The sequence below is a fragment of the Phoxinus phoxinus genome, assembly GCF_949152265.1.
Source record: "Phoxinus phoxinus genome assembly, chromosome: 21".
Classification (NCBI taxonomy): domain Eukaryota; kingdom Metazoa; phylum Chordata; class Actinopteri; order Cypriniformes; family Leuciscidae; genus Phoxinus; species Phoxinus phoxinus.
The window spans coordinates 22374052-22401475 of NC_136896.1; the positions used below are offsets into that span (position 1 = coordinate 22374052).

At 40.5% G+C, this 27424-nt stretch overlaps 1 protein-coding gene across 1 annotated transcript in view; it reads right to left on the minus strand.

The window, feature by feature from the left end:
* The window catches only part of grid1b (glutamate receptor, ionotropic, delta 1b), a 434864-nt gene that overhangs the window by 39078 nt on the left and 368362 nt on the right, over positions 1-27424 (minus strand). The window contains exons 6-8 of the mRNA XM_079594461.1: positions 15029-15202; positions 8247-8408; positions 2666-2785 (exon numbers count right to left, since the gene is read on the minus strand). Coding sequence (XP_079450587.1) covers positions 2666-2785; positions 8247-8408; positions 15029-15202 — 456 coding nt within the window. The remainder of the gene's footprint in view (positions 1-2665; positions 2786-8246; positions 8409-15028; positions 15203-27424) is intronic.

The following is a 27424-nucleotide window of genomic DNA, read 5'->3' on the forward strand; positions in this document are numbered from 1 at the left end:
AGTATTTCAGTAATAGCGTGAGTTAGCCAATTAGCTGGAAACTTACACTGTATGAAAATACTTCGTTTTGTGTTTTATATTTTTTCATCTGTCATACTTACAGGTTGAGATTCCGAGGTGCAATATGGTCCAAATAAACTGGGTACTGACCCATCTTTCAAGAACAAGGGTTTTGCGGAACCCGTATTGAACTCGTCAGTAAAATTATGATTTTTTTTCTTCTCTGAGCTTGTTGCAATTCATTGTGGAATTTCTTCATCTGTGAAGGCTGACCGCCAAAATGAGCTGCAATTTTGATTAGCCGTTTACAATACGCCGCAACAGCTTACCCTCCCGAAAAGAACATATATTTCCTAATATATGAACGATCAATATATTAAATGATATTACAGTATATTTGAAAATATACAGAATAATATATTCAGTTAATATATTACATTATATTGAATAATACATAAGGAATCTCCTCTTTTCATATATTGAAAAATATGTGACATATTTACTAATATATATATATATATATATATATATATATATATATATATATATATATATATATATATGTGTGTGTGTGTGTGTGTGTGTGTGTGTGTGTGTGTGATTAGACATGGTACTGCATGTGTAACATATTGCATATATATTTACTCATGCTTTATAAACACGTATAGATAAATACATAATGTAATATATTTCTTGTATTTTATAATTATTTTCATTATAAATGTAAATAGCATATTTTTAAGCTAGCTAAAAGCACAAGCACACCTGCATGTCATATCAAGTCAAGTCAAGTCAAGTCAAGTCAAAATACCAACATAATAAAATCCAACACAACAGATCTCCCCCTATATTAATATTGAGCAAAACACATCAAATAACACTTAATTTTAACATTTGCTCTCCTTTAACAGTCAGAAGCAAAGCATGCTGGGAACTTGACACCTGTTGTAACTCATTTCGTGAATGTCTGTGTATGTATATGTGTGAAGTTGAACACACATTCACATTTATACGGGAACATGTATGTGCAATATACGTACACAATAAAGGATACAACTTTGTGAATATTACATGTAATGTTATTTTTGTCTTCATATATAGCCATACATGGTCAATGCATATATTGAAGTGTATTGAAAAATATAAGCACTAGTTTCCCATATATGGAAATGTATTATGTAATATATAGCATTATATTTTGCAGTAAATTCCCATTTAATTTTGTTCCGTAAGTGTAAGCCTATCTACACTAGACTTGTCAGGGTGAATGTTCAAGATCACCTCAGTGATTCCTCCCTCATCCATTTGTCCTGTTGTCAGAAGTGCGCGGAACAACGTTAGAAACAGAACTGAGTATCCATCTACTGTTGTTTCTTCAGTGAAGACAGCATCATTGATTACAATGGGTTCCCTTTTTTTTACGTGACACGACAAGTAGTTCACATCCAGTGTAGAAAGAGTGTTAGTGATTGGAATGCGGCACAAATGTGTGTCTGTCTTGTTAAGTAGCTCACTACAGTTTCATACAGAGCTAATATATAGAAGCAGTCAGAGAAAAGTCTTTTAGAGAGACTAAGAGAAGACAAAAGCCAACAGGGTACGAATTCACTACTGAAGAAATCACTTGAAACTTTCCGGCCTTCTTTAACCTCCAAAGGGTTTCTTGTTTAGCCAGGAAATGTATTTGCCTCGGCTTCCAAACCATGACATATGTCAAATTAACAGCACAGCTCGCTGTTTGTCTCCATAGCAGGGTGGAAATGCAGTTGGCTACATTAATCTCTTCTTGGGCGGCACTGCTTAGAAGACTAAAGCTGGTGCTCTAATAATGAACAACAACAGGACTGAGTACACTTGACGTACCATTAGCTGTCCTTTCCTTTCATTATAGCTAATAAATGTGCTTTGTGTGAGGGGGAGCCGGTGTGTGTGTGCGGGCAGGGAGTAAATGGCTGTGGCACTGTGGATCCTAATGGCTATAATGTGATACAGTGGGTTCATAATTCAGGTTGGGATGCAGGGTGATTAAATCTTCATTACCAGCAGACGGTTTCCTCTCCTGTAATTTATATTACTCTTTCTTTTAAATGATGGATGGACCCAAACAGTTTATGGCTACAAAAACAGAGCACAAAAATCAGCAAATACAGCTATGAAGAGAAAAGAGGGCAGACTGTCTGTAATGAAAATGACTTGTGATTGTTCTTGGAAAAAGTACAGCAAAAGCTAATTAAAATATCCAACTTTAGGCTAAATAAACCATCTAGTAGTAGACATGGAGTTGAATAGACTGTGTAGGGAACACTTTATGACATACGAAATAGGTAGTGCACGTAGTCATAAAGTTTGTATAACAACATGTTTGGCCTGGCAAGCCAGTTGAAGCACGACTCATCACTGCCGTTTGCTCTTGCCTCTAAAACATTAGACAATGAGGTGAGTAGTCAAAATGGCAGTCTGGATACTCTGCACAGATTACATTAAGTCAGTTTGTTCTCAATGGCGAGTCTTTCTGAAAAGCAGATTATGCGTTCTCCATGTTTATCATAGACTGAAATTGATTTCAGTTTTCATTTTACCTAAGGTTACTGGTAATGAAAAAATAATCAGAAATCAGAAGAGCTTTTACACCAGGTACTAGAAATGAAAATCCAATTTAACTCACGCGCTTTATGTCTTTTCCAAACGTCTCGCTGAAGCTGGTTCCCAAAATCTCAAACTGAACGTGGGAATTTGATCCATTGTCCATGAAGTCCATAATTCCGGTGAGACCAGTTATACGGCCCTGTGGGAACAAGACAGTCTGAATCAATAAACAATAAAGCGACACAGTAAAAAGAACTGATCCAGATCGAAGTGCAATGTGCTGGACCCTTTTATTCATTGAACTTTTGCAATTTCAAAACTTTAATCTTTCTTGGGCTTTACAATACCTTGTGGTCTGGGGCCAGTGGGAAAAAGGTTTGGCTCAGTGTGCATTACCGCTCCTTTCCCAATTTGACCAGTACTGCATGTATATCATCAGTTCATTTTACTGTGTGTTTTACATTTTACAGCTGCTGTTGAGTGAGTTGATGTGCAAAAGTGTGCATACACGTATAACAACATCTGCTATACAGAAACAGTTATATCTCGAGATGTGTTTTTAAAAAAGGGGGGGAGAGTAATTCCATTCCAAGGGAACTCGCGCTGCTTTGAAAATGAGGCTGTGGGAATGCTCTGCGGGATTGCGTTGTGAAGCATGTGTGAAATCAGTCCAATGGTGTGACGTGACATCATAGGCGGGTGATATTACGGCCATGAAACCATAAAGCGTGCTCAAACCATACAACGCTAGTTTTTTGTGTCTTCAGTAAGTGTTCTCTGTGAACTTATTTGTCTTATTTGGTGTTGTCTGTCCTGTTACAAGCATAAATATCATATTATATATATATATATATATATATATTAGGGCTTGCAAAGACTAGTCGAGTAGTCGGAGACAATCGACTACTCGAGCGTGCATTAACCACAAATTAATTAAAAATGGCGAACGTCACCAACAGACAACCACACATCAGATGAGTGGAAGTATTTCATCAAGGATGATAAAAATATAATAATTTGCCAAATCTGTAAGGGACCGTTCACATATCGCGTCTAGAAACATGTGGAAAGCGTGGCTGTGCCGCTGTCTCCTTCTTTCCACAAGTCTCATGCCGTCTGTCGTTGCTATGCAACCATGAACTGCGCTCTCCATGAGGACGAAGAAGAATCAGCAAAGGATTAATTGATTTATAGCCCTTGCATTAGCTTTACTACTAGATATATTTATAGAGATGAGAAATAAAAACCCGCCCTGTACAGCTATGATCAGCTGTTCGGCCGAGCTTTCAATGATGTTACAGAAAAGCCAAAGGGGATTGGTTGGTCTTTTTCACATAAACGCGTCTGGAAAAACTAGCGCTCCGCGTTACTTCCATTTGAAATAACGAACTTGAGTGCGCAAAAGATGCGATATGTGAACAGCCTCCAAAAGCGGACATTGCGTCTGAAATGAAAGGCAAGAACGGCTATTTATTAGGCTTTACTCTGTTACATGAAAATTAAAATAATATGTAATGTCATAATTATAATGTTTTAAGTTTACTTATGTAATTGTTGCATTAGGCTATGAATTAATACATATTTATTGATAAGAACTATTTCATGTCTTTTCATTTACATGTCAGTCTGAGCCCACTCGACTAGGAGTATTACCCCCTCTTCTGTCAGGAGTTTCACTTCAAGATGTTTGTGATGTGGCGGCCTGGTCCTCTCTGCACACATTCTTGATTTTTTACAACTTGGACTTGGACTCTAAACCAGGGTCCTAGAAGAGGTAATGAGACGCCCTGCCATACTTCCTGCATGGCTGACGACTTCAGCCTATTAGAAGCTAGTGTTGCACTGTTTGGGCATGCTTTATAGTTTGACTGATTTCACACGACGTCACACATCAGAACTGACTATCCACCAACCCGCTGACGTTCCGTTGGTTTAAAAGGCCCAAGGAGAAAGCAGATCAGTGCCAGATCTCAGTCCACACATGCCTTGAGCTGTCTATCGAACCATTATCACGTTAATGTTTAATCTTATGCGGTGGTTTTGAGATTAACACTCCTTCTGGTTTTGTTATTGTGGTTGCTGATGTATTATTGCACTGTTCTGAGAGAATGCACTGTTTCAGCGCTAGATCACTAAAAACTCGTATTAAGTGCATTGTGTGCATGTGACCGATCATGGGTTAATCACGGTTGATATAATTTGAACGTGGTGTGTTGTAATGCAATAACCATGTAGCATTTACTTGATTTTCGTTTGTGTTTCCTGATTTCGTGTTGTACTGATTGTTGGCCTCTATGAATACATACAGAAATATTCCCCATATGTATTTTTTTTTTATGTGGATACACTGCAGGTAAGCTAAATTAAAAACTGAAATGCTTGAATGGGCTTTATGCACAGCTGCTCTACTTCCTGAACTTCAGGCAGCTCCTTTGTTTCCTGTCTTCCATTATTGGACAAACTGATTAATCCAGGTGTGCCTGACCAATAACAATGATCAGACACACCTGGATTAATCAGTTTGTCCAATAATGACAGACAGGAAACAAAGGAGCGATTTGGTCTTGTCTTGGTCACGTATCATGTCATTGTCATGTTTCTGTGGCTGCGTCCCAATTCGCATACTATCCGTCCTAAATTGTATTCGAAAGTAGAATTAGTACGTCCCAAATCGTAGTATGTTGAAATAAGTGTTCCAAAGATACCCGGATAGTCTACTATTTCCAGTCAGAATCTGAAGTGCAGATCGATGAACACTCTAACGGGCTAATATTGCCCATAACCCATCGCGCGTTGGGCGAGGATTCAGTTAGAACTACAAACACGAGTGAAAAGTGTTAAAAAAAACTACAGACATGGAGGACGCGCGAGTCCGGCGTTGTGTAGAGAGGTTTAGATAAAGGGGTTTGAGTGATTAATTATCAGTATCTAACCTGACGAAAATGTATTTATTCAATGTTGTCCACATTATATTGCATCTGCAGCAGCATTGTGAACTTTGGTAAAGACATGTTTAGCCATTAACTTTTAAATGCATCATTATATTCAAATTCCAAACATATGAGGAGAGTCTCCGCATGAAAGACCCGCGACTGGCAGATGAACGTGCTACTACATTTCTCTCCGAAACGGTAGGAAATTAAATTAGATTGAATGGAGGATTTTAACCGTGACAAGCTGATTGACAGGGCAGTTTACAGTGACAGGATGCACGCGACAGATCTGTCCGTTAAAGATGACGAAGAAGTATGTCTCAAAGCTTGCCCAGCCTGGGTCTTGTCATTTGTTAATCGTCTGTTCATTGTTCACAGGTGTCCCTTGTCTTGTCATTAGTCTGTGTATTTAAGCCCTCATGTTTGCCATGTGTCTTTGTCAAGTTTAACAAGTTAAACTGTAATCACGGTTGGTAAGCGTCACGTCTAGTTCATGTTTTTGAGTTCATGCCATGCTTTTTTAATGTTTAATCTTGTTTGTAAACAAACTGCACTTGGGTTCTATCTTCAAACTTGCCTCCAGTGGATCCCTTACAGAATACTTGACCGTCAACAATGAACCCAGCGGTTGCCCTTCTAAATTTACGCCAGGGGGCTCGTCCCCTGGAAACGTATGTGGAGGAATTTTGTAAACTATGCTGCCAGGTGGATTTTAATGATGTGGCTTTAAAATACTTTTTTAGGATTGGACTTGACAAACCGTTGTGCTATGAACTGCCTGGGGGGAAAATATTTTTTTCCCTAGAGGAATATATTGAATATGCCCTTTTGTTAAGTGGCTCAACTTCTACTGTGAGTTTTGCGGATGAGGAGCCCCGCACGCCCATAGTATCCTCTCAGCCTGGGTTTGTTCACGTCATGCCTGCCAAGCCTGAGCCAATTCACGCCAGGCTTGCCAAGTCTGAGTCTCTTCATGCCAAGTCCGAGTCTCTTCACGCCTGCCGAGCCCGACCTTCTTCACGTCAGGCCTACCGAGCCTGAGCTTCGTCACGTCACACTGAGCCTGAGCTTCGTCACGTCAAGCCTGCCCAGCCAGAGGCTGTTCACGTCAAGCCTGCTGTGCCTGAGTCAGCTTCAGATAATGCAGCGATTATGATAGCCGCCACCGCTCTTATGTGTGTGTGTGTGGGCACCACACACATTTGCTCGACCCAGGCCCATCCACGCCATGACCCAGACCCGTCCACGCCACGTCCCATGTCCTGTCCCCCTGCACGGGCCCAGCCCACCATCCCTCGCCCAAGACCGCCTCTGTTCCACCACCCTCCTTGAACTGAATGTTTTTTCTTTTGTTTGAGTGTCTGGAGCCACCCTTAGAGGGGGGGATCTGTCATGATTTGGTCTTGTCTTGGTCACGTATCATGTCATTGTCATGTTTCTGTGTCTTGTTATGTGATCCTGCCATGTGTCTTGTCATTGGTAAATCGTCTGTGGTCACAGGTGTCCCTTGTCTTGTCATTAGTCCGTGTATTGTAAGCCCTCATGTTTGCCATGTGTATTTGACAAGTATTGTTTTTACTGTAACCACGGTTGGTAAGCATCACGTCTACAGTATGTTCATGTCTTTGAGTTCATGTCATGCTTTTGTTTTAGGTTTAATCTTGTTTGTAAATAAACTGCACTTGGGTTCTATCTTCAAACTTGCCTACAGTGGGTCCCTTAGAGTTGGTTTTGTATGTGTAGTCTATACACCGATTTTGACATGCACCACACAAAGTATTTTATGTAGATTCTAATAATCCAAAAGAATAATTGTGATTACAAAATAAATTATTGCAAAATATAAACCAGCATTATTATTGTTAAATATAAAACCATTAAAAACATTTTTGTTAATAGAAACACAGCTGAAACCAAAATATATATATATATATATATATATATATATATATAAATATTAGATTTAAAAAAATAAAGTCTTGGCTAAAAAACTGGAAAAAATAATTGTAGCTAATAAAATGACAAAAGCGCATAAAAAAAACTGAAAAAATAAATAAAATAAACAAACCCTTTTTTTTTTTTTACGAAAATTTATCCTGAAAAGATTTCTTAATGTTTTCTTTACTGGTCTAACTGGACCACCTGTTTAGAGTTGAGTTGGATGCTCAATGCTTGAAAAGCATCACTATGAAAGGCCCACATGAAGTTTCAAATCCCAGAGTCCCTCTCATGGCCGATTAGAGGTTTCTTGCAGTTCTTTGTGGTTCATATAAAGTTAAAAAGGCGTGAAATGAGGAACACACACTAGACCGCTTGCTGCCCCTGAGAGCTCACAGAGACATGAGCTCGTAAGATGAGACATCAGCTGCTGCTGCCACCACACCAGCTATTGTGCAGCTTTCAGTGGCCCTTAAGAGAGTTCTGTGTGAGGACAACCAGCTATCTCAGCTTGACCGCTGTGCTTGAGTTTAAAAGAAAAGTGATTGCAGCAGTGAGAGGGGAAGTCAGGAAACAACCTAGATGAAAGCAATTTGCATTTCAAAAAGCCACATGTCTGGGACTTGATGTAAAGCAATTGAAACTATCATCTTGTCACAGTTGCTTTTATTCAAATACTCGCTATCTTACCACTTTTAGTCTTGCAGGCTAGATGTGATAGCCCCCCAACAGTGTGACAAACAGCAAAACATAGTTTCTGAAAAATTCTTAACATCAAACATATCATACCTTTTGTATCGTCTCCAGCATGGACCAGCCTCCATTCCAGGGCTTGGTTGACTTTCTGATGCAGTTGAGGCTGGCCATGCTGTGCCACTTCCGGTCTTCTAATTTCCGATAGAATGCGTTGGCCAACATCAATACACTGTCATAAAGGTACAGATTGGACACCTGGAATCAAAACAACCAAAAATATAATTAATTTCATTGATCCATCAAAATTCATTTTTAAACGAAACAGAAAATCGAAAACCAAAAACAGTGTTTATTAAATGTTTAGTTCACTTCAAAATGAAGATTCTGTCATTGTTTCAAACCTATATGAATTTATTTCTACTGCTGAACACAAAAAACAGTTGATGTACCCCATTGACTTCCAAAGTATTTTTTTCCTGCTATGGAAGTCAATGGGGTACATCAATTGTCTGGTTACAGACATTCTTCAAAATATCTTATTTTGTGTTTAGCAGAAGAAAGAAATGCATCCAGGTTTGAAACAACTTGAGGGTGAGTAAACAATGACAGGATTTTAATTTTGAAGTGAATCACATTTATTTAACAATCAACACTCTAAATCAACAAATCAAAGTTGCGTATAAACTTATCTTGTATATTAACTCCTCTCTAGAGTTATTTTTTCTAACGAGCTTTGGAAATTAAATTGCTTTCCTGACGTAAATATGTGACATTGTTTTATTGACGTCTTTTCCACAGTTGAAACACTGAGCGAATATATGATACATGATACATTTCAGTAAGTTGTAATGTTTCTTTCAACGGACTGTACCTTCTGATGTTCATTCATGTTTATGTTGAGCAATAACTAGTAATAAAGAAGAGAAAGATATCTGTTCACGGATCAAAACAACATTTATTGTTTGAATTTCATTATAAAATTGACAGAAGTCAATAGCTCAGACTTTGTTTCATATCAAAGTTGACAAAATACAAATCAAAGGGAGTTTATTGGATGGTAAGAATATGGTCTCGGTTCATCAAACTGAAGATCTATTAAAAATGAAAAATCAATATTGTCAACCCAGCCCTGCATCCACACATCTGACATGTTTTGCTTTCGTCACTTATTCAGTTTATTTTTGTGCAGAAATACACACTGACACAGTCAAAACATGCCATCGGAGAATCACTAATTAAGTTCTATGGATTCAGTCAATCAAAAAATCTAAGCTTTTCTATCATGTATTTGTATTTTCACAACTCATGTAATTGAGAATTGTACCTATGTATGCATGTACTGGTTCCTTTCTGTACCCCAGGGGGTTTGACTTGCTGATCTCCCCGCTCTGTCCAGGCATAGCTGCATGGACAGGCGTGGGAGTTTTGCCCAGATCAGAACCATACCGTCAACACTAACTGTATGCTATGATTGTAATAAATATATATACTTGGCGAAGTGGTCCTGACTGAACTGACAACTCATTTTCTTTTCAGCTATATAAAATTTCAGTGCATCGCTATTATGGATACAAGACGCAAGAAAGTAGCTAGTTACCTTTATTTAAAATAATAAAGCCACGGGGGTGACCTGACAAATGGTCACACAATAGTTCCCCACATAAATGTATTTACAGAGACAAACTAAAGAGCTGCAAAGATGCTCATCGATGTATGTTAACTACTCCCTGTGGAGAACTGTCCGCCAGATCAGAATCCATTTCTCTGTAATTTCATCTGCACCTGCAGCTATAATTGGAGATATTGTTATATCTGAGATTCTAATAATACATTATTTCATAGGCTAGATGTTTCTAGTTATGAATCCCTGAGGAAAGTATATTGGTAACACTTTATTTTGCAGTGTCCTTGTTACATATGTTACATAGTTACATGTAGTTACTAATAACTATAAATTATGCATAATTGCATGCAACATCCTCAACCAAATCCTAACCCTATAGTAAGTACATGTAGTTAATTCATATTACTCAGTACTTAAATATATAATTACACTGTAACAATGGCACCTTAAAATAAAGTGTAACCAGTATATTTCCTTTTGTCTTACTTGACAAGATTATATTATATCTTATATAAGCTATTATAGCTTATATCTTAAGCTAACTGCACTGAATGAACTTTTGGGTCAATCTGCAAAATAGGTGCTTATGTGTTGCCCACTGACACTGTTTGTGTGAATAATGATGATCCTTCTTTATAGGTGTCTTTAACAACTTTGTACTTACATTAACATGTAAACAGTAAGCACATTAAATGCTCAAATGCTATTGTATCAAATGATTGTAGTTTTGGGTTTTCATCCGGGGACAAACGTCACAGTATTCCTTGTTTATTCCCCAAGGCATACACCAAAAAAAGGGGCGAGGCCTGGATGAGTTACTATAGTTGTGTGTTGAAACTTGTGGTTATGGTAAGGGCCGTGACATTTCTGAAACATGCTAGAAGTTGTTGTCCAATCAAAACACGATTGTCCAGTTGACCAATGAGATGATATTGCTCTTTTCGGAAGGAGGGACTTCATAGAGACCGGAACAAAACTGACCGTTAATGACAGACTGGGAAGAGAGGTGCTGCAACAATGTAAAATATGTGAAAAGTAATGTTTTTTTAACATTCAAGCATGAAAACATATTCTAGACCCTAAAAAAAAATCAAGACTTTGAAAAAGTGCATAATAAGTCCGCTTTAAATACATCTAATATGAAGTGGAACCATAATGACTTTACAATCTATTATGGAAGAATAATATTCATTATTATTATTATCATTATAATTATTCATGGGGGTTCCTTGTTTGGTCTGTCCAGAACTGTTTCTCCGCTTCGCTAAATTAGCAAATATGCACATTTTGGTTTAAACAATAAAAGATAGAAATAAAAGCTATTACGTCTTCATTCTTGTAAGGGTTGGTCTTGTGTAGAATTTGCAAGACAAAGGAATTGAAATCTGAGTATTTAATAACTTTAAACAGAACACTCAGGAGTCAGAAGAAAAATCACTTTTATACAAACAATACTGGACAAAGAAACTGAGGAAACACATGCAGGGCTTAAATAGAAAGTGGATGATTAACGTAATTTAAGAACACGTGCAAACTCCATAAATAACCATGGAAACAAACTATCATTGGGGACACACACAGCAAAACAAAAGCAAGACACACACAGAGAAGAAAAACGAAAAACAAAACAAAATATAAAATATATATATATATTTTTTTTTTATCTTAGTAAAGAGATTTTTATCGTAACTTTTTATCTTAACATTTTATCTTATGCTCCGCTGTATCCAGTTAAATGTCAATCTTGTTACAATGTCTATAAGTTTACAATTTAAAAACGGATATGTGTAAAAAAGCCAGCATTATTATATACTGTATGTATTTTTTTAGAATAAGAACATTGGAGTTCCCCTGACATTGTCAACCATTTACTGGCAATTTTTTTAAACTTTTGGTTTATTTTGTTCTTATTAATGTAATTGAGATGCATTAAGAATACTTTAACTCAAGTTATGTGCTGTAAGATACAATGGTGTGTTCTCACTCAAGCAAACTGACTGCTGACTGTGCATCAGGAACTCTCCTCTGTCCATGACCCACCGGATTCAAATAAAAATTTCTTGGCCGTTTCTCATCCAAGTATGACATCTGCTGAGTGTTACAAGCTGCTAGGTGTCAGTCATCATTCCAGTTGATGTATAAAACAGCACCTGTCCTTACTGTACGAACAACCACTTCCTGATCAGTGAATGACGGCCACACTAGTTGAGCTGACAGGTCCATACAGGAAAACATTTGTCACACTTTACTGAGACTGACCATCAGTTAAGGCATGTTGGAGGTATTAGCAAAAGCTGCGCGGGTGACTCCAGTGATTGCTGGTTTTTGGAGTGACAGGGAAAAGAACACAAAGGTGGGTGGCTCGTGTTGACACTGCAGATTTGCAGACGAAAAGCTGACAGGTTTGTCACCGCTGTGAACTAGTGTTTTTCTTTGTCAATGTGAATAAACATCAAAGAACATTTAACCCTCGTTTTCATGAATAATTGAGGAGTAAGACTCCAGAGTATGTGCGGTGCAAGCTCAGCCATCTGTTTCCTACTATGAAACTATTGTTTATGTGGGTTCAAGGGGTTTCGAGAAGCAGAGACGTCACAGCAGACAAGGAAAACACTTGGAAAAAACAATCAGGTTTTTATATGGCTGTAACCAATATATTGTAACCATCAGTAATATCCTGTGATGCAAACTAGGCTACTTAACGTTTTGTCATATATTTCATTTCATTTCACATTTCATTCATTATTTAATTCATTTAAATAAAAAGACCATTGCACAAAACACCAAGGGTCAGATTTATTAACAGCTTGCGCCAGCCCAAACCCTCTTTTGGCGTTAAAAAATACTGTCAGGATTTACTAAAAACACACAGTGAAAAATTAGCTCCGAAAAGCCTATGGTAGGTAGTCAACCAGAATGCCTATTACCGCCACGGCAAAACTACCGCGATAAAAATAAACCAGTCGCATTTCAAAGTAATTCGCGAAATTACCGCTAGGTGGCGCAAAGGGACATTGTGCAAAACAGCAGCAATTGCAAATTAAGAGTAAGGATGAAATACTATAGAATATTTTTTTAGGACATAAAAATAGAATCATAATTTAAAAATAGAGACGAGAACAATATAGCCTTTATTTAATATTGTACGCCTAGACGTCCGTGGGTGAGATAAGCCTATTGCCTTTTGGGAGCAGCGTGATAAAAAAATAAATAATAATAATAATAACAAAAATAACAAGCAAATTGGGTGCAATGAAGCTGGTTATTTTTTTTACTATTCTATTGAGGAATGAGACGAATGAAGAGCGCTTCTCTGGAGAACACACACTGGAGAAACCTACGATTGGGCATTTCTCAGTGAGTAAATGTATGGCCAAAATATCCAAAAAATAAATCTAAATTACGTCATATGCTCTATATGAAAAATGCAGAACAATTAGTTCACGCGTTCATGACATCAAGGCTAGATTATTGTAATGATCTACTGGGTGGTTGCTTGACACGCTTAATAAACAAACTACAGCTTGTCCAGCAGCTGGAGTTCTTACCAGAACCAGGAAGTATGACCATATTAGCCTGGTTCTGTCAACACTGCACTGGCTCCCTATAAAACAATGTATAGCCTACATTTTAAAATATTGCTGATTACTTACAAAGAACTAAATGGTTTAGCTCCACAGTACTTGAACAAGCTCTTAACACACTATAGTCCTTCAAGTCAATTACAATCTCAAAATTACGGCCAGTTGAAAATACCTAGAATATCAAAATCAACTGCTGGCAGTCGATCCTTTTCCTATTTAGCACCAAAACTTTGGAACAATCTTCATAACATTGTCCGGGAAGCAGACACAATCTGTCAGTTCAAATCTAGACTAAAAACACATCTCTTTGGCCTAGAATACACTTACATTATAGACTTCTATAACTCACTGTTGGGCTGCATAGATTAGATCAGCCGGGACACTTCCCATAAATCCTGATGTACTTGATGCTGAGGTACATCATAAGAAGGATGGCGTCTACACTAATATTAGTCTCTCTGTTTATCCCGAGGTTTAGCGCTGTTCCTACCGGATCCAGGCCGTATCCAGATCCGATGAAGGACCAGCGCCAGGACACGACGACAACGCAGTCAACTAGTCTCTCCCCTGTGAAGGCCTTCATTCCCTTCCCTTTACCTAACGTTGTCTGGATAATTCCGGTTCAAATTTCTGAATTATACATTTTTAAGGCCTAACAAGTAGTTTGTTGAGGGTTGATTTGTGAAGGACTAGACGCCTGCGCACATATATATTCAAATGCGCATACCAACCGACCGAACACGTGATGCGCATGTGCGCGCCGTCTGCGTTTTCGCGAGTTTGCGTTTCTGAGGTTTGCGCAGAGAAAACGGATAATCGTTTGCACCTTCGAACCTATTTCAGGGAGTGCGTTCTCGAGACACCAGGCACTTTTTGTGTTTATGGGCGGCCGGAGTGCGTTAAGGGTTTTATGTTAGAACAGTGTCGTATTAGCAGCCCCTAAGTTAATGACTAATGATCTTCGCAACTTCACTGTTACGCTTATTTCTATTATCACTCTAAAGCTGCTTTGGAACAATCCACACTGTTAAAAGCGCTATATAAATTAAGGTGACATTACTGACTTGACTTGTACCATATACTGTACCTTATTGCATATGCATTTGTAGGAGTTTCCCTTTCAGGCGCAAAATTTCTGGGAGGAGAACATTTAAATGAATGACGCAAGATGATTTAGTAAGGTTTGCGCTCGTCAATGTACTGGTGTTTGAACTTTGCGCCATTATTTAACACCTTATAACCGGTCTCAAACCAGAAGCTACCTGGTAGATTGTGTCGGTCATTATGGAAATGATCAGATTTTGTCTGTGTTCTTTAATTTTCGTTTCGTCTGTAGATCACACGCAGAACTTTCAACTCCCATCGGCGTTTTTTTGGAATTGCGCTCTCACGCTAATTTACCCTGTTTAGTAAATCTTCCCCTAAAACTAAAATCATTGCATGAAAACCCACAAAGGGGCAAGTTGAAAAAGAAATGAGCAAAAAAAACGCCTAATTAAAATAAAACATTTAAATTAAATAACATTAAAAACACTGTGAGAGACTCTGGGGTCCCATTGTCTGTAAAGGTTGAAAATCCCTGATCTTAACTTCACTTGTTCTAGATTTAATGGGTTTGAGAATGCCATCTCCTACATGGCGATGATGCTGTTTCTATGGTTACTGACCTCCAGCGATTGCAGGTAGCCCTCCTGAGGGTCGCAAAGCAGAGAAGAGATGCGGTGGTTGTTCCTCATACAGCTCACACTGCTGTCTCTCCAGAGAGGGAAAATCTGCCTGACGACGGTCATCCTTCCCAAGGAACTGTGGGCCAACTCCATAATCTCTGCATCACTGATCTCCTACACTCACAAAAAGACAGAATACAAAGAATAATCATGAGTATTTATGAAGCAATAGTAAATTGATTACTTATTACATTCAAAATTCAGTCAATAGTAGGTTGCCTACCTATATGCTATATGATACTGCCTTCTAAGATACCTTGTAAGATATCCAAGAAAACAGGTTAAAAACTTGTTTATTGTAATTCAAATTTTTTTTCATGTGCTATTATATGGTTTGTTTGTTAATTTAACGTTAGCTTAGCATCATGCTAACATCAAACTCAATTGACTGCAGTTGTGAGTCAAGTCTAATTTGTACTTCATGTGAGGAGTGCCAATATAGAGTGTTTCATCAGTCACGTATACGCTTCCCTTACACTCAGGATGCTTCTTTAGTTGTGGTTACACCTTATTTTAAGGTGTCCTTGTTACAGTGCAACAAGTACAGTACAGGTGATGGTCATATAATTAGAATATCATCAAAAAGTTGATTTATTTCAAGAATTCAACTTAAAGGACAAGTTCGGTATTTTACACTTAAAGCCCTGTTTACAGATCGTATCTGATGAAATAGAACGGTTAAGATTAAAATTTGGACACATGCTGCTGTCGCGAGAATTTTAGGTTTATTTAGCTTTTGTGGACCTATTTTGCCAAACGTGTCACACCCGTGATTCTTCCGTTGAGAGCTTGAATAATAGACACTCCAGCGGCGGAGTAATACCGCACCTCACACAGCACATTCAATACAAGTCATGGAGTTGGACAAAAACTACGATAAAACCTGTTGGAATGCATCTTTTTCAGCGTTTTTTTTTGGAACCGTATCAGTGAACACCCCTGACCACTCGGTGAGTTTCACGTCTTTGTAAACGAAAATTTAATGTGTTTTAGGAAGGAATCTTCCAGTGCACATATACAACCATTGTGGGGGTGAGGGGGGAAAGCGATATAAACCTAATATTCTCGCGACAGCAGCATCTGTCCAAAGTTCTATTTCATCAGATACGATCTGTAAACAGGGCTTTAAGTGTAAAATACCGAACTTGTCCTTTAACAGGTGAAACTAATATATGATATAGACCCATTACATGCAAAGTGCGATATTTCAAGCCATTATTTTTTATAATTTTGATGATTATGACTTACAGCTTATGAAACCCACGAAATCAAAATCCCAGAAAATTAGAATATTACATGACATCACACTGTAATTACACAGTAATACCATGGTCATTGAACCAGGTTCTGGTTCCTTTGGCAGTGTGGGCAGGTGCAAATCCTGCTGGAAGCATGAAGTGCTCTGAAAATGTCCTGGTAGACAGATGCGTTGACTCTGGATTTAATAAAGCACAGTGGACCAAAGTCCTCTTTTCTGATGAGAGCAAATTTTGCATCTCATTTGGAAATCGCGGTCCCAGAGTCTGGAGGAAGAGAGGAAAGGCACAGAATCCATGTTGCTTGAAGTCCAGTGTAAATTTTCCACAGTCAGTGATGGTTTGGGGTGCCATGTCATCTGCTGGTGTTGGTCCACTGTGTTTTCTGAGGTCCAAGGTCAACGCAGCCGTCTACCAGGAAGTTTTAGAGCACTTCATGCTTCCTGCTGCTGACCAACTTTATGGAGATGCAGATTTCATTTTCCAACAGGACTTGGCACCTGCACACAGTGCCAAAGCTACCAGTACCTGGTTTAAGGACCATGGTATCCTTGTTCTTGATTGGCCAGCAAACTCGCCTGACCTTAACCCTATAGAAAATCTATGGGGTATTGTGAAGAGGAAGATGTGATACGCCAGACCCAACAATGCAGAAGAGCTGAAGGCCACTATCAGAGCAACCTGGGCTCTCATAACACCTGAGCAGTGCCACAGACTGATCGACTCCATGCCACGCCGCATTGCTGCAGTAATTCAGGCAAAATGAGCCCCAACTATTGAGTGCACATGTTCATACTTTTCATGATCATACTTTTCAGTTGGCCAGCATTTCTAAAAATCCTTTTTTTTTTTGCATTGGTCTTAAGTAATATGAAAAATTTTTGAGATACTGAATTTGGGATTTTCATTAGTTGTCAGTTATAATCATCAAAACTAAAAGAAATAAACATTTGAAATATATCAGTCTGTGTGCAATGAATGAATAGAATATACAAGTTTAACTTTTTGAATGGAATTACGGTACCGAATTAAATAAACTTTTTCATGATATTCTAATTATGTGACCAGCACCTGTATACATTAAAGTACTAAGTAATATCATTTGACAACATGTACTATAGTGTAGGGTTAGGACTAGGATTCAGTTTAGGGTAAGTTGCATGTAATTATGCATAATTTGCTGTTATTACTACAATAAGTAGGCCTACATGTAACCTATGTAACAAGGACACTGTAAAATAAAGTGTTATCAGAGCTTATCCAGGAAGATCAATGTTTTTTTGTTTGTTTTTTTACAAAGTTTTTTTTTATTATTATGTTGAGTTAAGATTGTCTTAAAAAAAAAAAACCTTGGGACAGAAAGATTGTGAAAAGGAATAAACAAAAGAAAATGGCATAATCATTATTTCAAAGCACAGGACATTGAGGAAAAAGGGACTCGGAGAAGAATATGAAACAATCAATATAAAAGCAATTTGAAGAATCTGGAATGCTGGGAAAGCTGGGTATTATTGCATCAAATTGGGGGTATTTAAATAAAATACATATAATGGCAAGCCAATTAAGGCAATGGAAATGGTTTCAATAGGAGAACAAAGATTGAACCCCTCTGATATATTTTGAGTCTGGAAACTTTAAGAAAATGTATTGTTCGACAAGAATTTGCAACTTCCCCTGATAGTAACAATATAAAATGTTCAACCTTGTGAATAATCGGTGAACATATTTAAATGTAAAATAATCCTTCCTATTTATCACCTTCAAACCACAGCCTATCCAAAATGGTAAGGTGAAAATGAGAGAATGATGATTTAATGTTAATAAAATTCCTAGTTATTAATTTCATTTTATGTCTCTGAATGTGTATTTCTTGTTTGTCATTTAACCACTGTAGCTTCATAAAATATTACTGAAGTCAGAATTGCCACTGTTCTTACCCAAACATGCAGAATCTGCTGATTTAATTAAACTGCTAAAGAGTGTCTGATGGAGAGAATTGGAAGAGGATAATCTATAGCCAGAGACTTTTGTCTCAGTTGGAAAAAAAGGAGCCAACCACTATCAAGTATTTGACTTTCAGCAGTCAGTGTTGTAAAAAACAAAATGCGTCGCAGAGGAGGCAATAGCTTCCTTTGGTATATCAACCAATTATTATAGATACACACTGTAAATTACGTGATATTATTATTTTATTTTTTATATTTTTATTTATTTATTATTGCAACCAATAATAATGTACCAACTACCTTAATTATGTAGAGAAGAGATAAATAATATTTGATCGGTAACACATTTTACAAGCTGCAAATAAAAAATAAATAAATAAGCAGCCTACAGCAATCAGCTTCACTAAACAGCCGGACATGTTCTTTCAACACGGACAGAGGAATGTATTTTTGCTTCTACCTAATGATATGCTATGCAAGTTAAATTATATTTATATTGTCTTGCTGTGTATGTCATTTTCTTTAAATTGTCTGTCTAAAAGTGACCAAAAAAGCCTTTTAAAGTAGTTAGAGACCTCCGCCACCACTGCAGGAATTTCCACTGGTCGAACCTACAGTAAGTTATGCTGGTGGACTAACATAGCCATGCTGTTAACCAGCAAAACTTCAAAAAATCTCCAGTGAGTTGTGCTAAAAGCATGTTCAGTTGTATCCAAGAGAGATAAACATGAACCTGGCAGTTTAGAAATCCACTTAATTGGCCTGTCCAACCAAACCAGGACATCATTCCCTCCCCAAGATCAGTGATTTAGAGATTTGAAGATTTTGATTATAAATTCAAAGAACTTTGGAAAGAGCTGACTGACTTGCATAGGGATAATCTGAGGTTAACAGCAAAAACATGCAGATTGTCATCAGAGCCAAAAAGCTTGTATATCACTGAGAGCCAGGGACCCAAAGCTTAAAAAGTGCAAAAACAAACATGGTAACTGCAAACAGGGCCCATACCCAAATGGAATGGGAAGATCAGTACAGATAGAGAAGTTAAATTCTCTGAGTTATTAACTGGGAATAAAGCTGAGTTTATTAGGAATTTAAAGCTGAGAAAATCAGGCATCATTAGGGCAGTGCAGCACTTTCCTCTCCATAACAAAATAAACGCACAAGAACATTAAGAAAACAGCAAGCATTTTTTAAATAAAGCATATTAAAAGCATCTGATCATATAGCAACTTGGATATGTTTGCACAAGCTCTGCAATTCGTCACTCTAGTAAAGTCACTTAACGATTATTTATAAAGCACGATTACTTAAAATCAAGCAACTTTACCGTATTAAACATGAAAAACAGTGTCAGTGTTGAAGCAAATTAGCTTAAAAGGGAAATATGAATAATTAATCATAACGAGTTATGATTAATTATACATATTTTGATCACTTAATCAAATTAACTTAATGTAACTGAATTATTATTACAATCAATTAATCTGTTCGTCCAGCGAACACTCAGTATTGATAGTCTATCAACTCTTCAGAAATCACATTTTCCGTGGCCACAGAAAAATAAGTCCTTCTTAGCATGTACCTGTGATCAGTGGTTAAATTGACATTGATTTATAAGCAGACCAGAATCAACTCGCACTAATGTGCTCAACAGTTTAATTTAACTAAATCACGAACACATAACTAATCTAACAAATACATACACACAAATACACATACAGGGGTAGAATGGAAATGACTGGGAAAAAAACCCAAACAGATTAGAACAGGGGAATGAAAATTTGAAAAGAGTAATGTAACCTCCTGGAAGAACCATCAGTCATTTACTACAAATCTCCTTTGTCCACAGAGGAGCCTTTGAGTTTTGGCTTAACCAATGAGAAAGGTGGAATTCTCAAGCGGGACAGTTCTATCATCAGACATGCATAAAATATAATAGATTTTTATTACTATACAAACAGTAATAATACACTAAATGTACTGGGGAAATGCATGTTCATTCATTAGGCAGATTTGTCAATGATTAGTGGAGAGAATTCCATTTCTATGGGACTGCATGTCTGTTTCTTGCCTGTACTGTTCTCTCATTGAGAACAATCAATGTCCCAAGTGTCTTTGAATTGTATGAGTGGAGTAATAATTCACAGCAACAACCAGACATCGCGGAGTCATCCTGGGTGAGGAGTTGTGATGATTAAGTGTAACAATGGTGTGTTTGATCGGTCATAATTTGTATGCATATTTTTTGTTCGTTGAGTAAAAATATGTTAATTTATATTGTTTAATTACAATAAATCACTTTCTTTTCCAGGAAAAAAATCTAATTAGACATTGTTATGTGAACATCTCTTAATAAAGAGTTGACTATTTAATGGGATGACAACTTTTTCACATGACTGTATATGGAGGTTATGAATCTATATCATTATATGATGATGAGAACTATAGTTTGAACTAAATGTCTTGAAAGGGTATAATTTTAAATGCAGGCATGTCGATGGCTTCGACAATATCGGTCCACTTCTTTTCTTTTTCCACTCTGTCGTGGTATAAATGGCAGTTTACATCAAAAAGACACGGCTGCTCTGCCCCAACCCGATCACACCAAATGCGTCTATACAGCACGCAGTGTGTTTATCGTGTAATATATACGCGAAAATGAGTTTTTACGTGCATAGTATACGCATGGATAGCACATGGGTAGGTTTAGGCTGGGGTGTGTGTGTATTATAAGCTTGGGTAGGATTAGTGGTGTGCGTGTGTATATCACGCAATAAAGTGCGTATCATATGCACGCGCAAAACTGCTCATCATATCCACGTAAAATCTAATTTTCGCGTATAAATTGCACGATAAACACACTGCGTGCTATAGAGACGCATTTGCGTGCTCGACAAGGTGCTCCTCTTTATGCACGGTCCATTTTCGCCTACTTGGCGCTCGTTGTGTTTCCACGTCCGTAGACATGTTTCTTTGTTGTGACTGATGGCTTCCTGTTTCCGGTTTTCTGAGAACAAATGTATTGGTTGTTGATTGTTTTACGTCACTATGACTACGCTAGGACTTGCGATAATATCAAACATGTTTGATATGAAAGACTAGAGAAAGACTGGCATAAATCGGGTCGCCGACTGCAGATTATCCCCTCACATTTAACGATCGAGACGACGGGAGCGCGCCGAGACTCCAGTAAGAATCCTAAAGACTGCCGGTCTTTAGTCTGGGACTGTGAAAATCCTTTGGTGTACGCCCAGCATAAGTTGTGATTCTCAAATATCTCTCATTTTAGTATCAACAGTGTCTCAGATGTTTCTCCTAAAATTTAGTAGGAGAAATAAAAGTAGACAACTGAGACATGAGAAAGTTCTGAGAAAAAGGAGTCCAAAATGAGAATGGGCTGTGAGAAACATGGGAGGTCTCTTTATTGTCTTGCAGAGGTTGCTGTTTTTTATTATTATTATAATGTTATGCCATTGGGGTTTTTCACCTTTAATGGACAGCAGGAGGAGAGACAAGAAACAATGGGAGAGGCGAGAAGGGAACTGGAGCAGAAAAGCACCTTTAGCTGGGACTCGAACTAGCACTGTCGGAGGTGCAGTTGCGTCTCAATGTCAATGTGCTGCCCACAAGGCTATGGCTCTGATATAAGTTTCTCTAAGCTCAATATACTAGGGGCCATATTTACTAAATGAAGCAAATTAGCGTGAGCGCAATTTCACAAATGCGCCAATGGGAGTGGAAAGTTTTGCGCGCGATCTACTGCTGACGCGCAAATTAAAAAACACAGACACAGTCAAATCATTTACATAATGACCAACGCAATCTACTAAGAGCAGCGCAAATTAGTGTTGGTACCACGGATAACGCAGGTGAAAATGCGGATTGTGAAATCCCAGCTAAAGAATCCACAGTACGTTGAAAAGAGCAAGAGGACAATAAAATTAAGGGTTGCAAGAAGTTTTGATGCACTAGGTATTGCGTGACTCGTTGTGGAGGGTTCCAAATAGTCTTTTATTTCCTGCAGAACATTACAAATAACATGGCTTGGAAAACGATATGTTCGGATAACATCTTCATCTGGCATTCCAAAGAAATTGATATGAGTGAAAATATTTTCTCCCTTCTACCACACGTTCTCTGCGGTGTCTCCTCCTAGCAGAAAATATTGCTGCCATGTCGCACAATGGGTTAAGCCATGCTTTTTTGGGGGCGTTAAATGGCGTAAATACCAGTAAATTGACTGGCACAAACATTAGTACATCGCGTTGTGTGATTTACTTAAATACTCTTCTCCCATACATTTTGTGCCTGAAAGGGAAACTCCTACAAATGCATATGCAATAAAAAAAGTCCATGACTTTTCAGCGCAAATTTTTCCATGCGTGTCTTTAGTAAATCTTTAGTAAATCTCGACAGTAGTTCCCTTTCGAAGGGAACTCAACAATACGTCATCGACGCTATGGGGAACGCCTCAGGCGTGACAGGTGTCTGAAATCACAATCAAATCACGGCAATCACATTGACCGGCGACAGCCCGTGAATCATTAACGTGAATGATTAACGTGCGACCTGGAAGTATATAAGGGCGCCTTGCAAACATGACAAATCATCTTTTCGTCTTCAGGGACTGTTTTGTCTGTAACCGCTTTTGAAAATCAGGTATTTATGAAATGCACTGAGAAGGCTGAGTGTTTTCAACTGTGCTTTTTCTGTCTGGGAAGGAAGAGCGCGCACAGGCAGTTCTTGAGGGAACTGCCTGTACAATTGCGAGCGTTTTTCTTTGAGAACGCTCCTATCTCGTCTGACCCTCTCCTTGAGAGAAGAGGGCTCAGCGTCTGGGTGTAAAAAAAAAAAAAAAAAAAGGGGATCCCAGATGAAGCCCGCCGATCGCCTTGAGAGGGGTATAATCCTCTCAGACGATGTGGCGGCTGACGAGATTAAGCAGTGAGTGCTTTTCCGGACAAACAGGAGATGGCTGATGAGGGTGGTGATAATCAATCTTCTCAGCCACCCTGCCCCGTGTATGCTGAACTGGTGGTTTTATGGTAACGTTAGGGGAAAAATCGCTCACTATGAGAGCGTTTTTTCCCCAGTCATAAAACCACTAGCTCAGGTGAGCCTTTCATTTCTTCCCGATCTCATACTGAGATCAAGAGGACATGGAAGAACCCATACTCTGCCCGTGTCCACCGACATCAGCGGGCTAGTCTCACTGATGTTGAGGTGATAGGAGAGCATGGGTATGTGTCGATGCCGCCCATTGACGAGACGTTTGCAACTATCTCGTGTCTGGACAGGCGTCTACACTGAGAGCTCAAACCCTGCCAGTTGAATGGCAGAGCATACACGCCAGCGGGTCAGGACGGTGCTACCCTGCACATCATGGCGGTGTTGCAGGTACACCAGGCCAATCTGCTGGGGGATCTCGTCCAGGGGGTGGGGCCCCTGAGGCGGTTACTGAGCTGCGCCACGGAGTGAACCTGGCCGACATCGGGGAGAAGAGAGAAAGTCTTTCTCCTCGATTCGCTGCTTTCGCCCTCTGAGCTTTTTGGCACCTCCGTGTAGGCGGTGGCTGGAAAGTTCAGAGAGGCGAGGGCGCGCTCAGCTGTATTAGGACAAATACATACCGCTGAGATCCGTATCCACACCCAGACAGACGGGAGGGCCTGGCCCATCATGGTCCGGGGACCTTAGACAGGGCCAGAGAGCCAGTGTCGCCTCTCGTGCGCCTCCTCCGTGGAGGAGTAGATCGCTGTAGAGGTGCAACTCCCGCAAGAAGAGTGATCTGAGGGAGGTGATCCAGCACGATTGCACACAGCATCGGCATGGATCACCTCCCCCTGAGGGCGTGATTATATCTTAGCCCTCTCCTCTCTTCCCCGACTCCCCAGACGCTTTCTACATCAGGCCTGAGGCTGGGCTCATGGTTAGAACAATGTTCTGTTGGCCTGCCTCTGCTTGGTTAGGAGAGTGCCTCTTTCAGGCATGTAAAGGTGGTAGACCCCATGTTCATAAAGAACTGTCTGGTAAGTCTTCACTTCGCACGCCGCAGGTGAGCTGAGTGGTCTTCTTTAAGAGTAATTTTGTGTGCAACTAACACTAAAATTTATCTCTCTACAGACCTCGTTCCCTGTATAGAGCTATGGGGTCATGTAAGGTACATTTTTGGATTATTAGGGCCCTGAAGTCCCCCTTTAGGTGGCTAGAACGACTATCTTAGCCCTCGGGCTGTTAGCCACCTCAGGGTAGAGTAGTTGGTCTCCCTCCCCTAGGATTTTCATCTTGGAGTATAGACTGACGCTAGTGCTTCAGATAGATCTTATGTCCGGTCCATGGGACCGTCTGACTTCCTTCCTGAGTACATCGCCCCCTTGAGCTCTGTTTGGGTTTTTCAGTGGGCTGAGCGATTCTGCAGCCAGTTGTATGAAATAATAACTATTTTTCTAGTAAGGCTGTGGCTCCTCCGAGCCCTCAGGTAGATCTATGCTTGCAGGCTGGCCCTCACCAGGGCCGCCTCTGTAGCTGGCCTAGGCTGTGCCAGGGATAGTGGAGGCGCTCTGCTTAAGCATTTCTGCCTCTGAACCTTCACTGTGTGAATATAGGTTCCTAGCATCCCTGTATGACAGCCTCCTCCAATGGGAGTCGTTAGGCCAAGGCCCGCCCCCTTCTCTGCATTCTGGGGCGACAAGTGTAATGCAGCGTGGTGCAGAGGCATGGTTTATAAAGATCCTGGGTTAGGCCTCAAATAGGCCTCCCCGGTACAATGTGTCTTTATTGAGCAGGGTTAGGCCGCCTTTCGCCTCACGAAGAGGCTGGGTCTGTCTGCCCGACCCTGCCGTGCAGAACTAGCATACGGATATGGGCTGCCAGTATAGGCTTTACTCACCTCGCTGAGCTACTGCTCAAGCGTCGGGTTGTAGGTGGTTGGCTCACAAACAAGCCCCACTCCCCTAGGTTGGGCACAGATACTTTTTCTGTCACCCCTAGAGCCACTGGCGGGCCCGCACCCTGGTAAACCTCAGGGTGAGGTGGAGAGTATTCCCCTGTGATACAGGGCAGGTCTGAGTCCTTCACTTTCAGTTCTGTATTATCCTACCTCGCACCACTATGGCTCGGGTTGAGCGGAAAGTTCTAGCCTTCACTTCTTTTTTGGTCGAAGTACGCTCCCCTGAAGCCAGAGCATTGCCATGAGCTGACGCCCATGCTTACAGATGGTAGGCCCCTGGCTCTGGGGCCTCCATTGAGGCAGAGTGGCGTATGTTGTACTCCCCTTGCTCAAAGGGTGCTAGCGCTTTTGCTGAGTACACTGCCATGGGCAATGTGATTAGGTACCAGAATGCTGTAGGCGCTGTGTAAACAGCTTATCTGCCAACGAAGGCTGCGCCATTAGGTAGTAGGCCTCAGCAGGCCTCCTGTATGGGCAGCCCCCAAGTGGGCGCTGTAGGCCAGCTCACTTCAAAAAAGTGTTGCTGGCCTTGGTGGTTCGGGCAGTTGACTCACTGATGGGTAGTAGGCCCTAAACAGGCCTCCTCGGAAGTGAGTCCCAACATTGTGGGACTTACTTGTTGGTGTGGTATGATTCCCAACAGTGTACCTTTGGAGCAGATTGACTTGCTGTCAGCTAGTAGGCCCAACCAGGCCTCCCTGATAGGCGAGTCCCCAGTGGGCTGGCCTTAGCAGGCCGCCTTCGAACCGTCACCCAGATTCAGGGCTCATAGCTACCAGTTGTTTAAGATTACTTTCAGGTAGTAGGCCTCCTCAGGCCTCCCTGAAGGTGAATTCCCACTTACGGTGGCTATCAGGTAGTAGGCCTTACCAGGCCTCCCTGTAGGCAAGCCCAAAGGACAGGCAACTGGACAGCTAGCCTGACCTACTATCAGGTAGTAGGCCTCACCGGGCCTCCCTGAAGGCATGTTCTCACGTAATGTGATTATCAGGTGGTAGGCCGCTAACCGGGCCTCCCTGAATGTGAGCTCCCAAGTATTGTGGCTGTCAGGTAGTAGGCCTCACCAGGCCTCCCTGAAGGTAGTTCCCACATACTGTGGTTATCAGGTTACAGGCCTCACCAGGCCTTCCTGGTCATGAGCTCCCACATGCTGGGGTTATCAGGTAGTAGGCCTCACCAGGCCTCCCTGAAGGTGAGTTCCCTCATACTGTGGTTATCAGGTTACAGGCCTCACCAGGCCTTCCTGGTTATGAGTCTCCACATGTCAGGTTACGGGCCTCACCCGGCCTTCCTGAATGTGGGCTCCCACATATTGTGGTTATTAGGTTACAGGCCTCATCCGGCCTTCCTGGTTTTGAGCTCCCACACACTGTGGTCGCTAGGTTACAGGCCTCACCAGGCCTTTCTGGTCATGAGAGCTCCCACATACTGTGGTTATCAGGTTACAGGCCTCACCAGGCCTTTCTGGTCATGAGAGCTCCCACATACTGGGGTTATCAGGTGACAGGCCTCACCAGGCCTTCCTGGTTATGAGCTCCCACATACTGTGGTTATCAGGTTACAGGCCTCACCAGGCCTTCCTGGTCATGAGCTCCCACATACTGGGGTTATCAGGTTACAGGCCTCACCAGGCCTTCCTGAATATGAGCTCCCACATACTGTGGTTATCAGGTAGTAGGCCTCGCCAGGCCTCCCTGTGAGTGGTTCCCCAACGATGCTGGGTTCTGGAAGCTAGTGGCCGCCTGCTATCAGTTCAGCTGGCCTTATTAGGCTGTTGCTAAAAGCGAGCTCGTGCCCTGGCTCAACTAAAGTGTTCATCCTCTGCTTCTGGTTCCCTCCCGGAACTTCTTACTCTGCCTACAGCCTGGTTTCCTACCAGTCGGTCCATTGCTCCCCTCACTGAGGGTCACTATGAGTGTTGGACTTTTGAGTCTGGTCAGACGGTTGTAGGCCTCTCGTGAGGCCTCCCAGTTAGATCAGCCCCTAGGCCTTCACAGGCCTCCTCAGTGTTTCAAACACAAACACTGGGTAGATCCGTGGATCGAGTAGAGAAACTCCCCTCTCTAGCAAGGGTTTAAAGCACTATGCTGAGTCATACTCTCCGGGATATCCCGTCTCTGAGATCCGGCCTGAGGTTCACTGCCAGCTTCGCAGTCCCTCGGGTTGGATGCTTTACCTAAGGCAA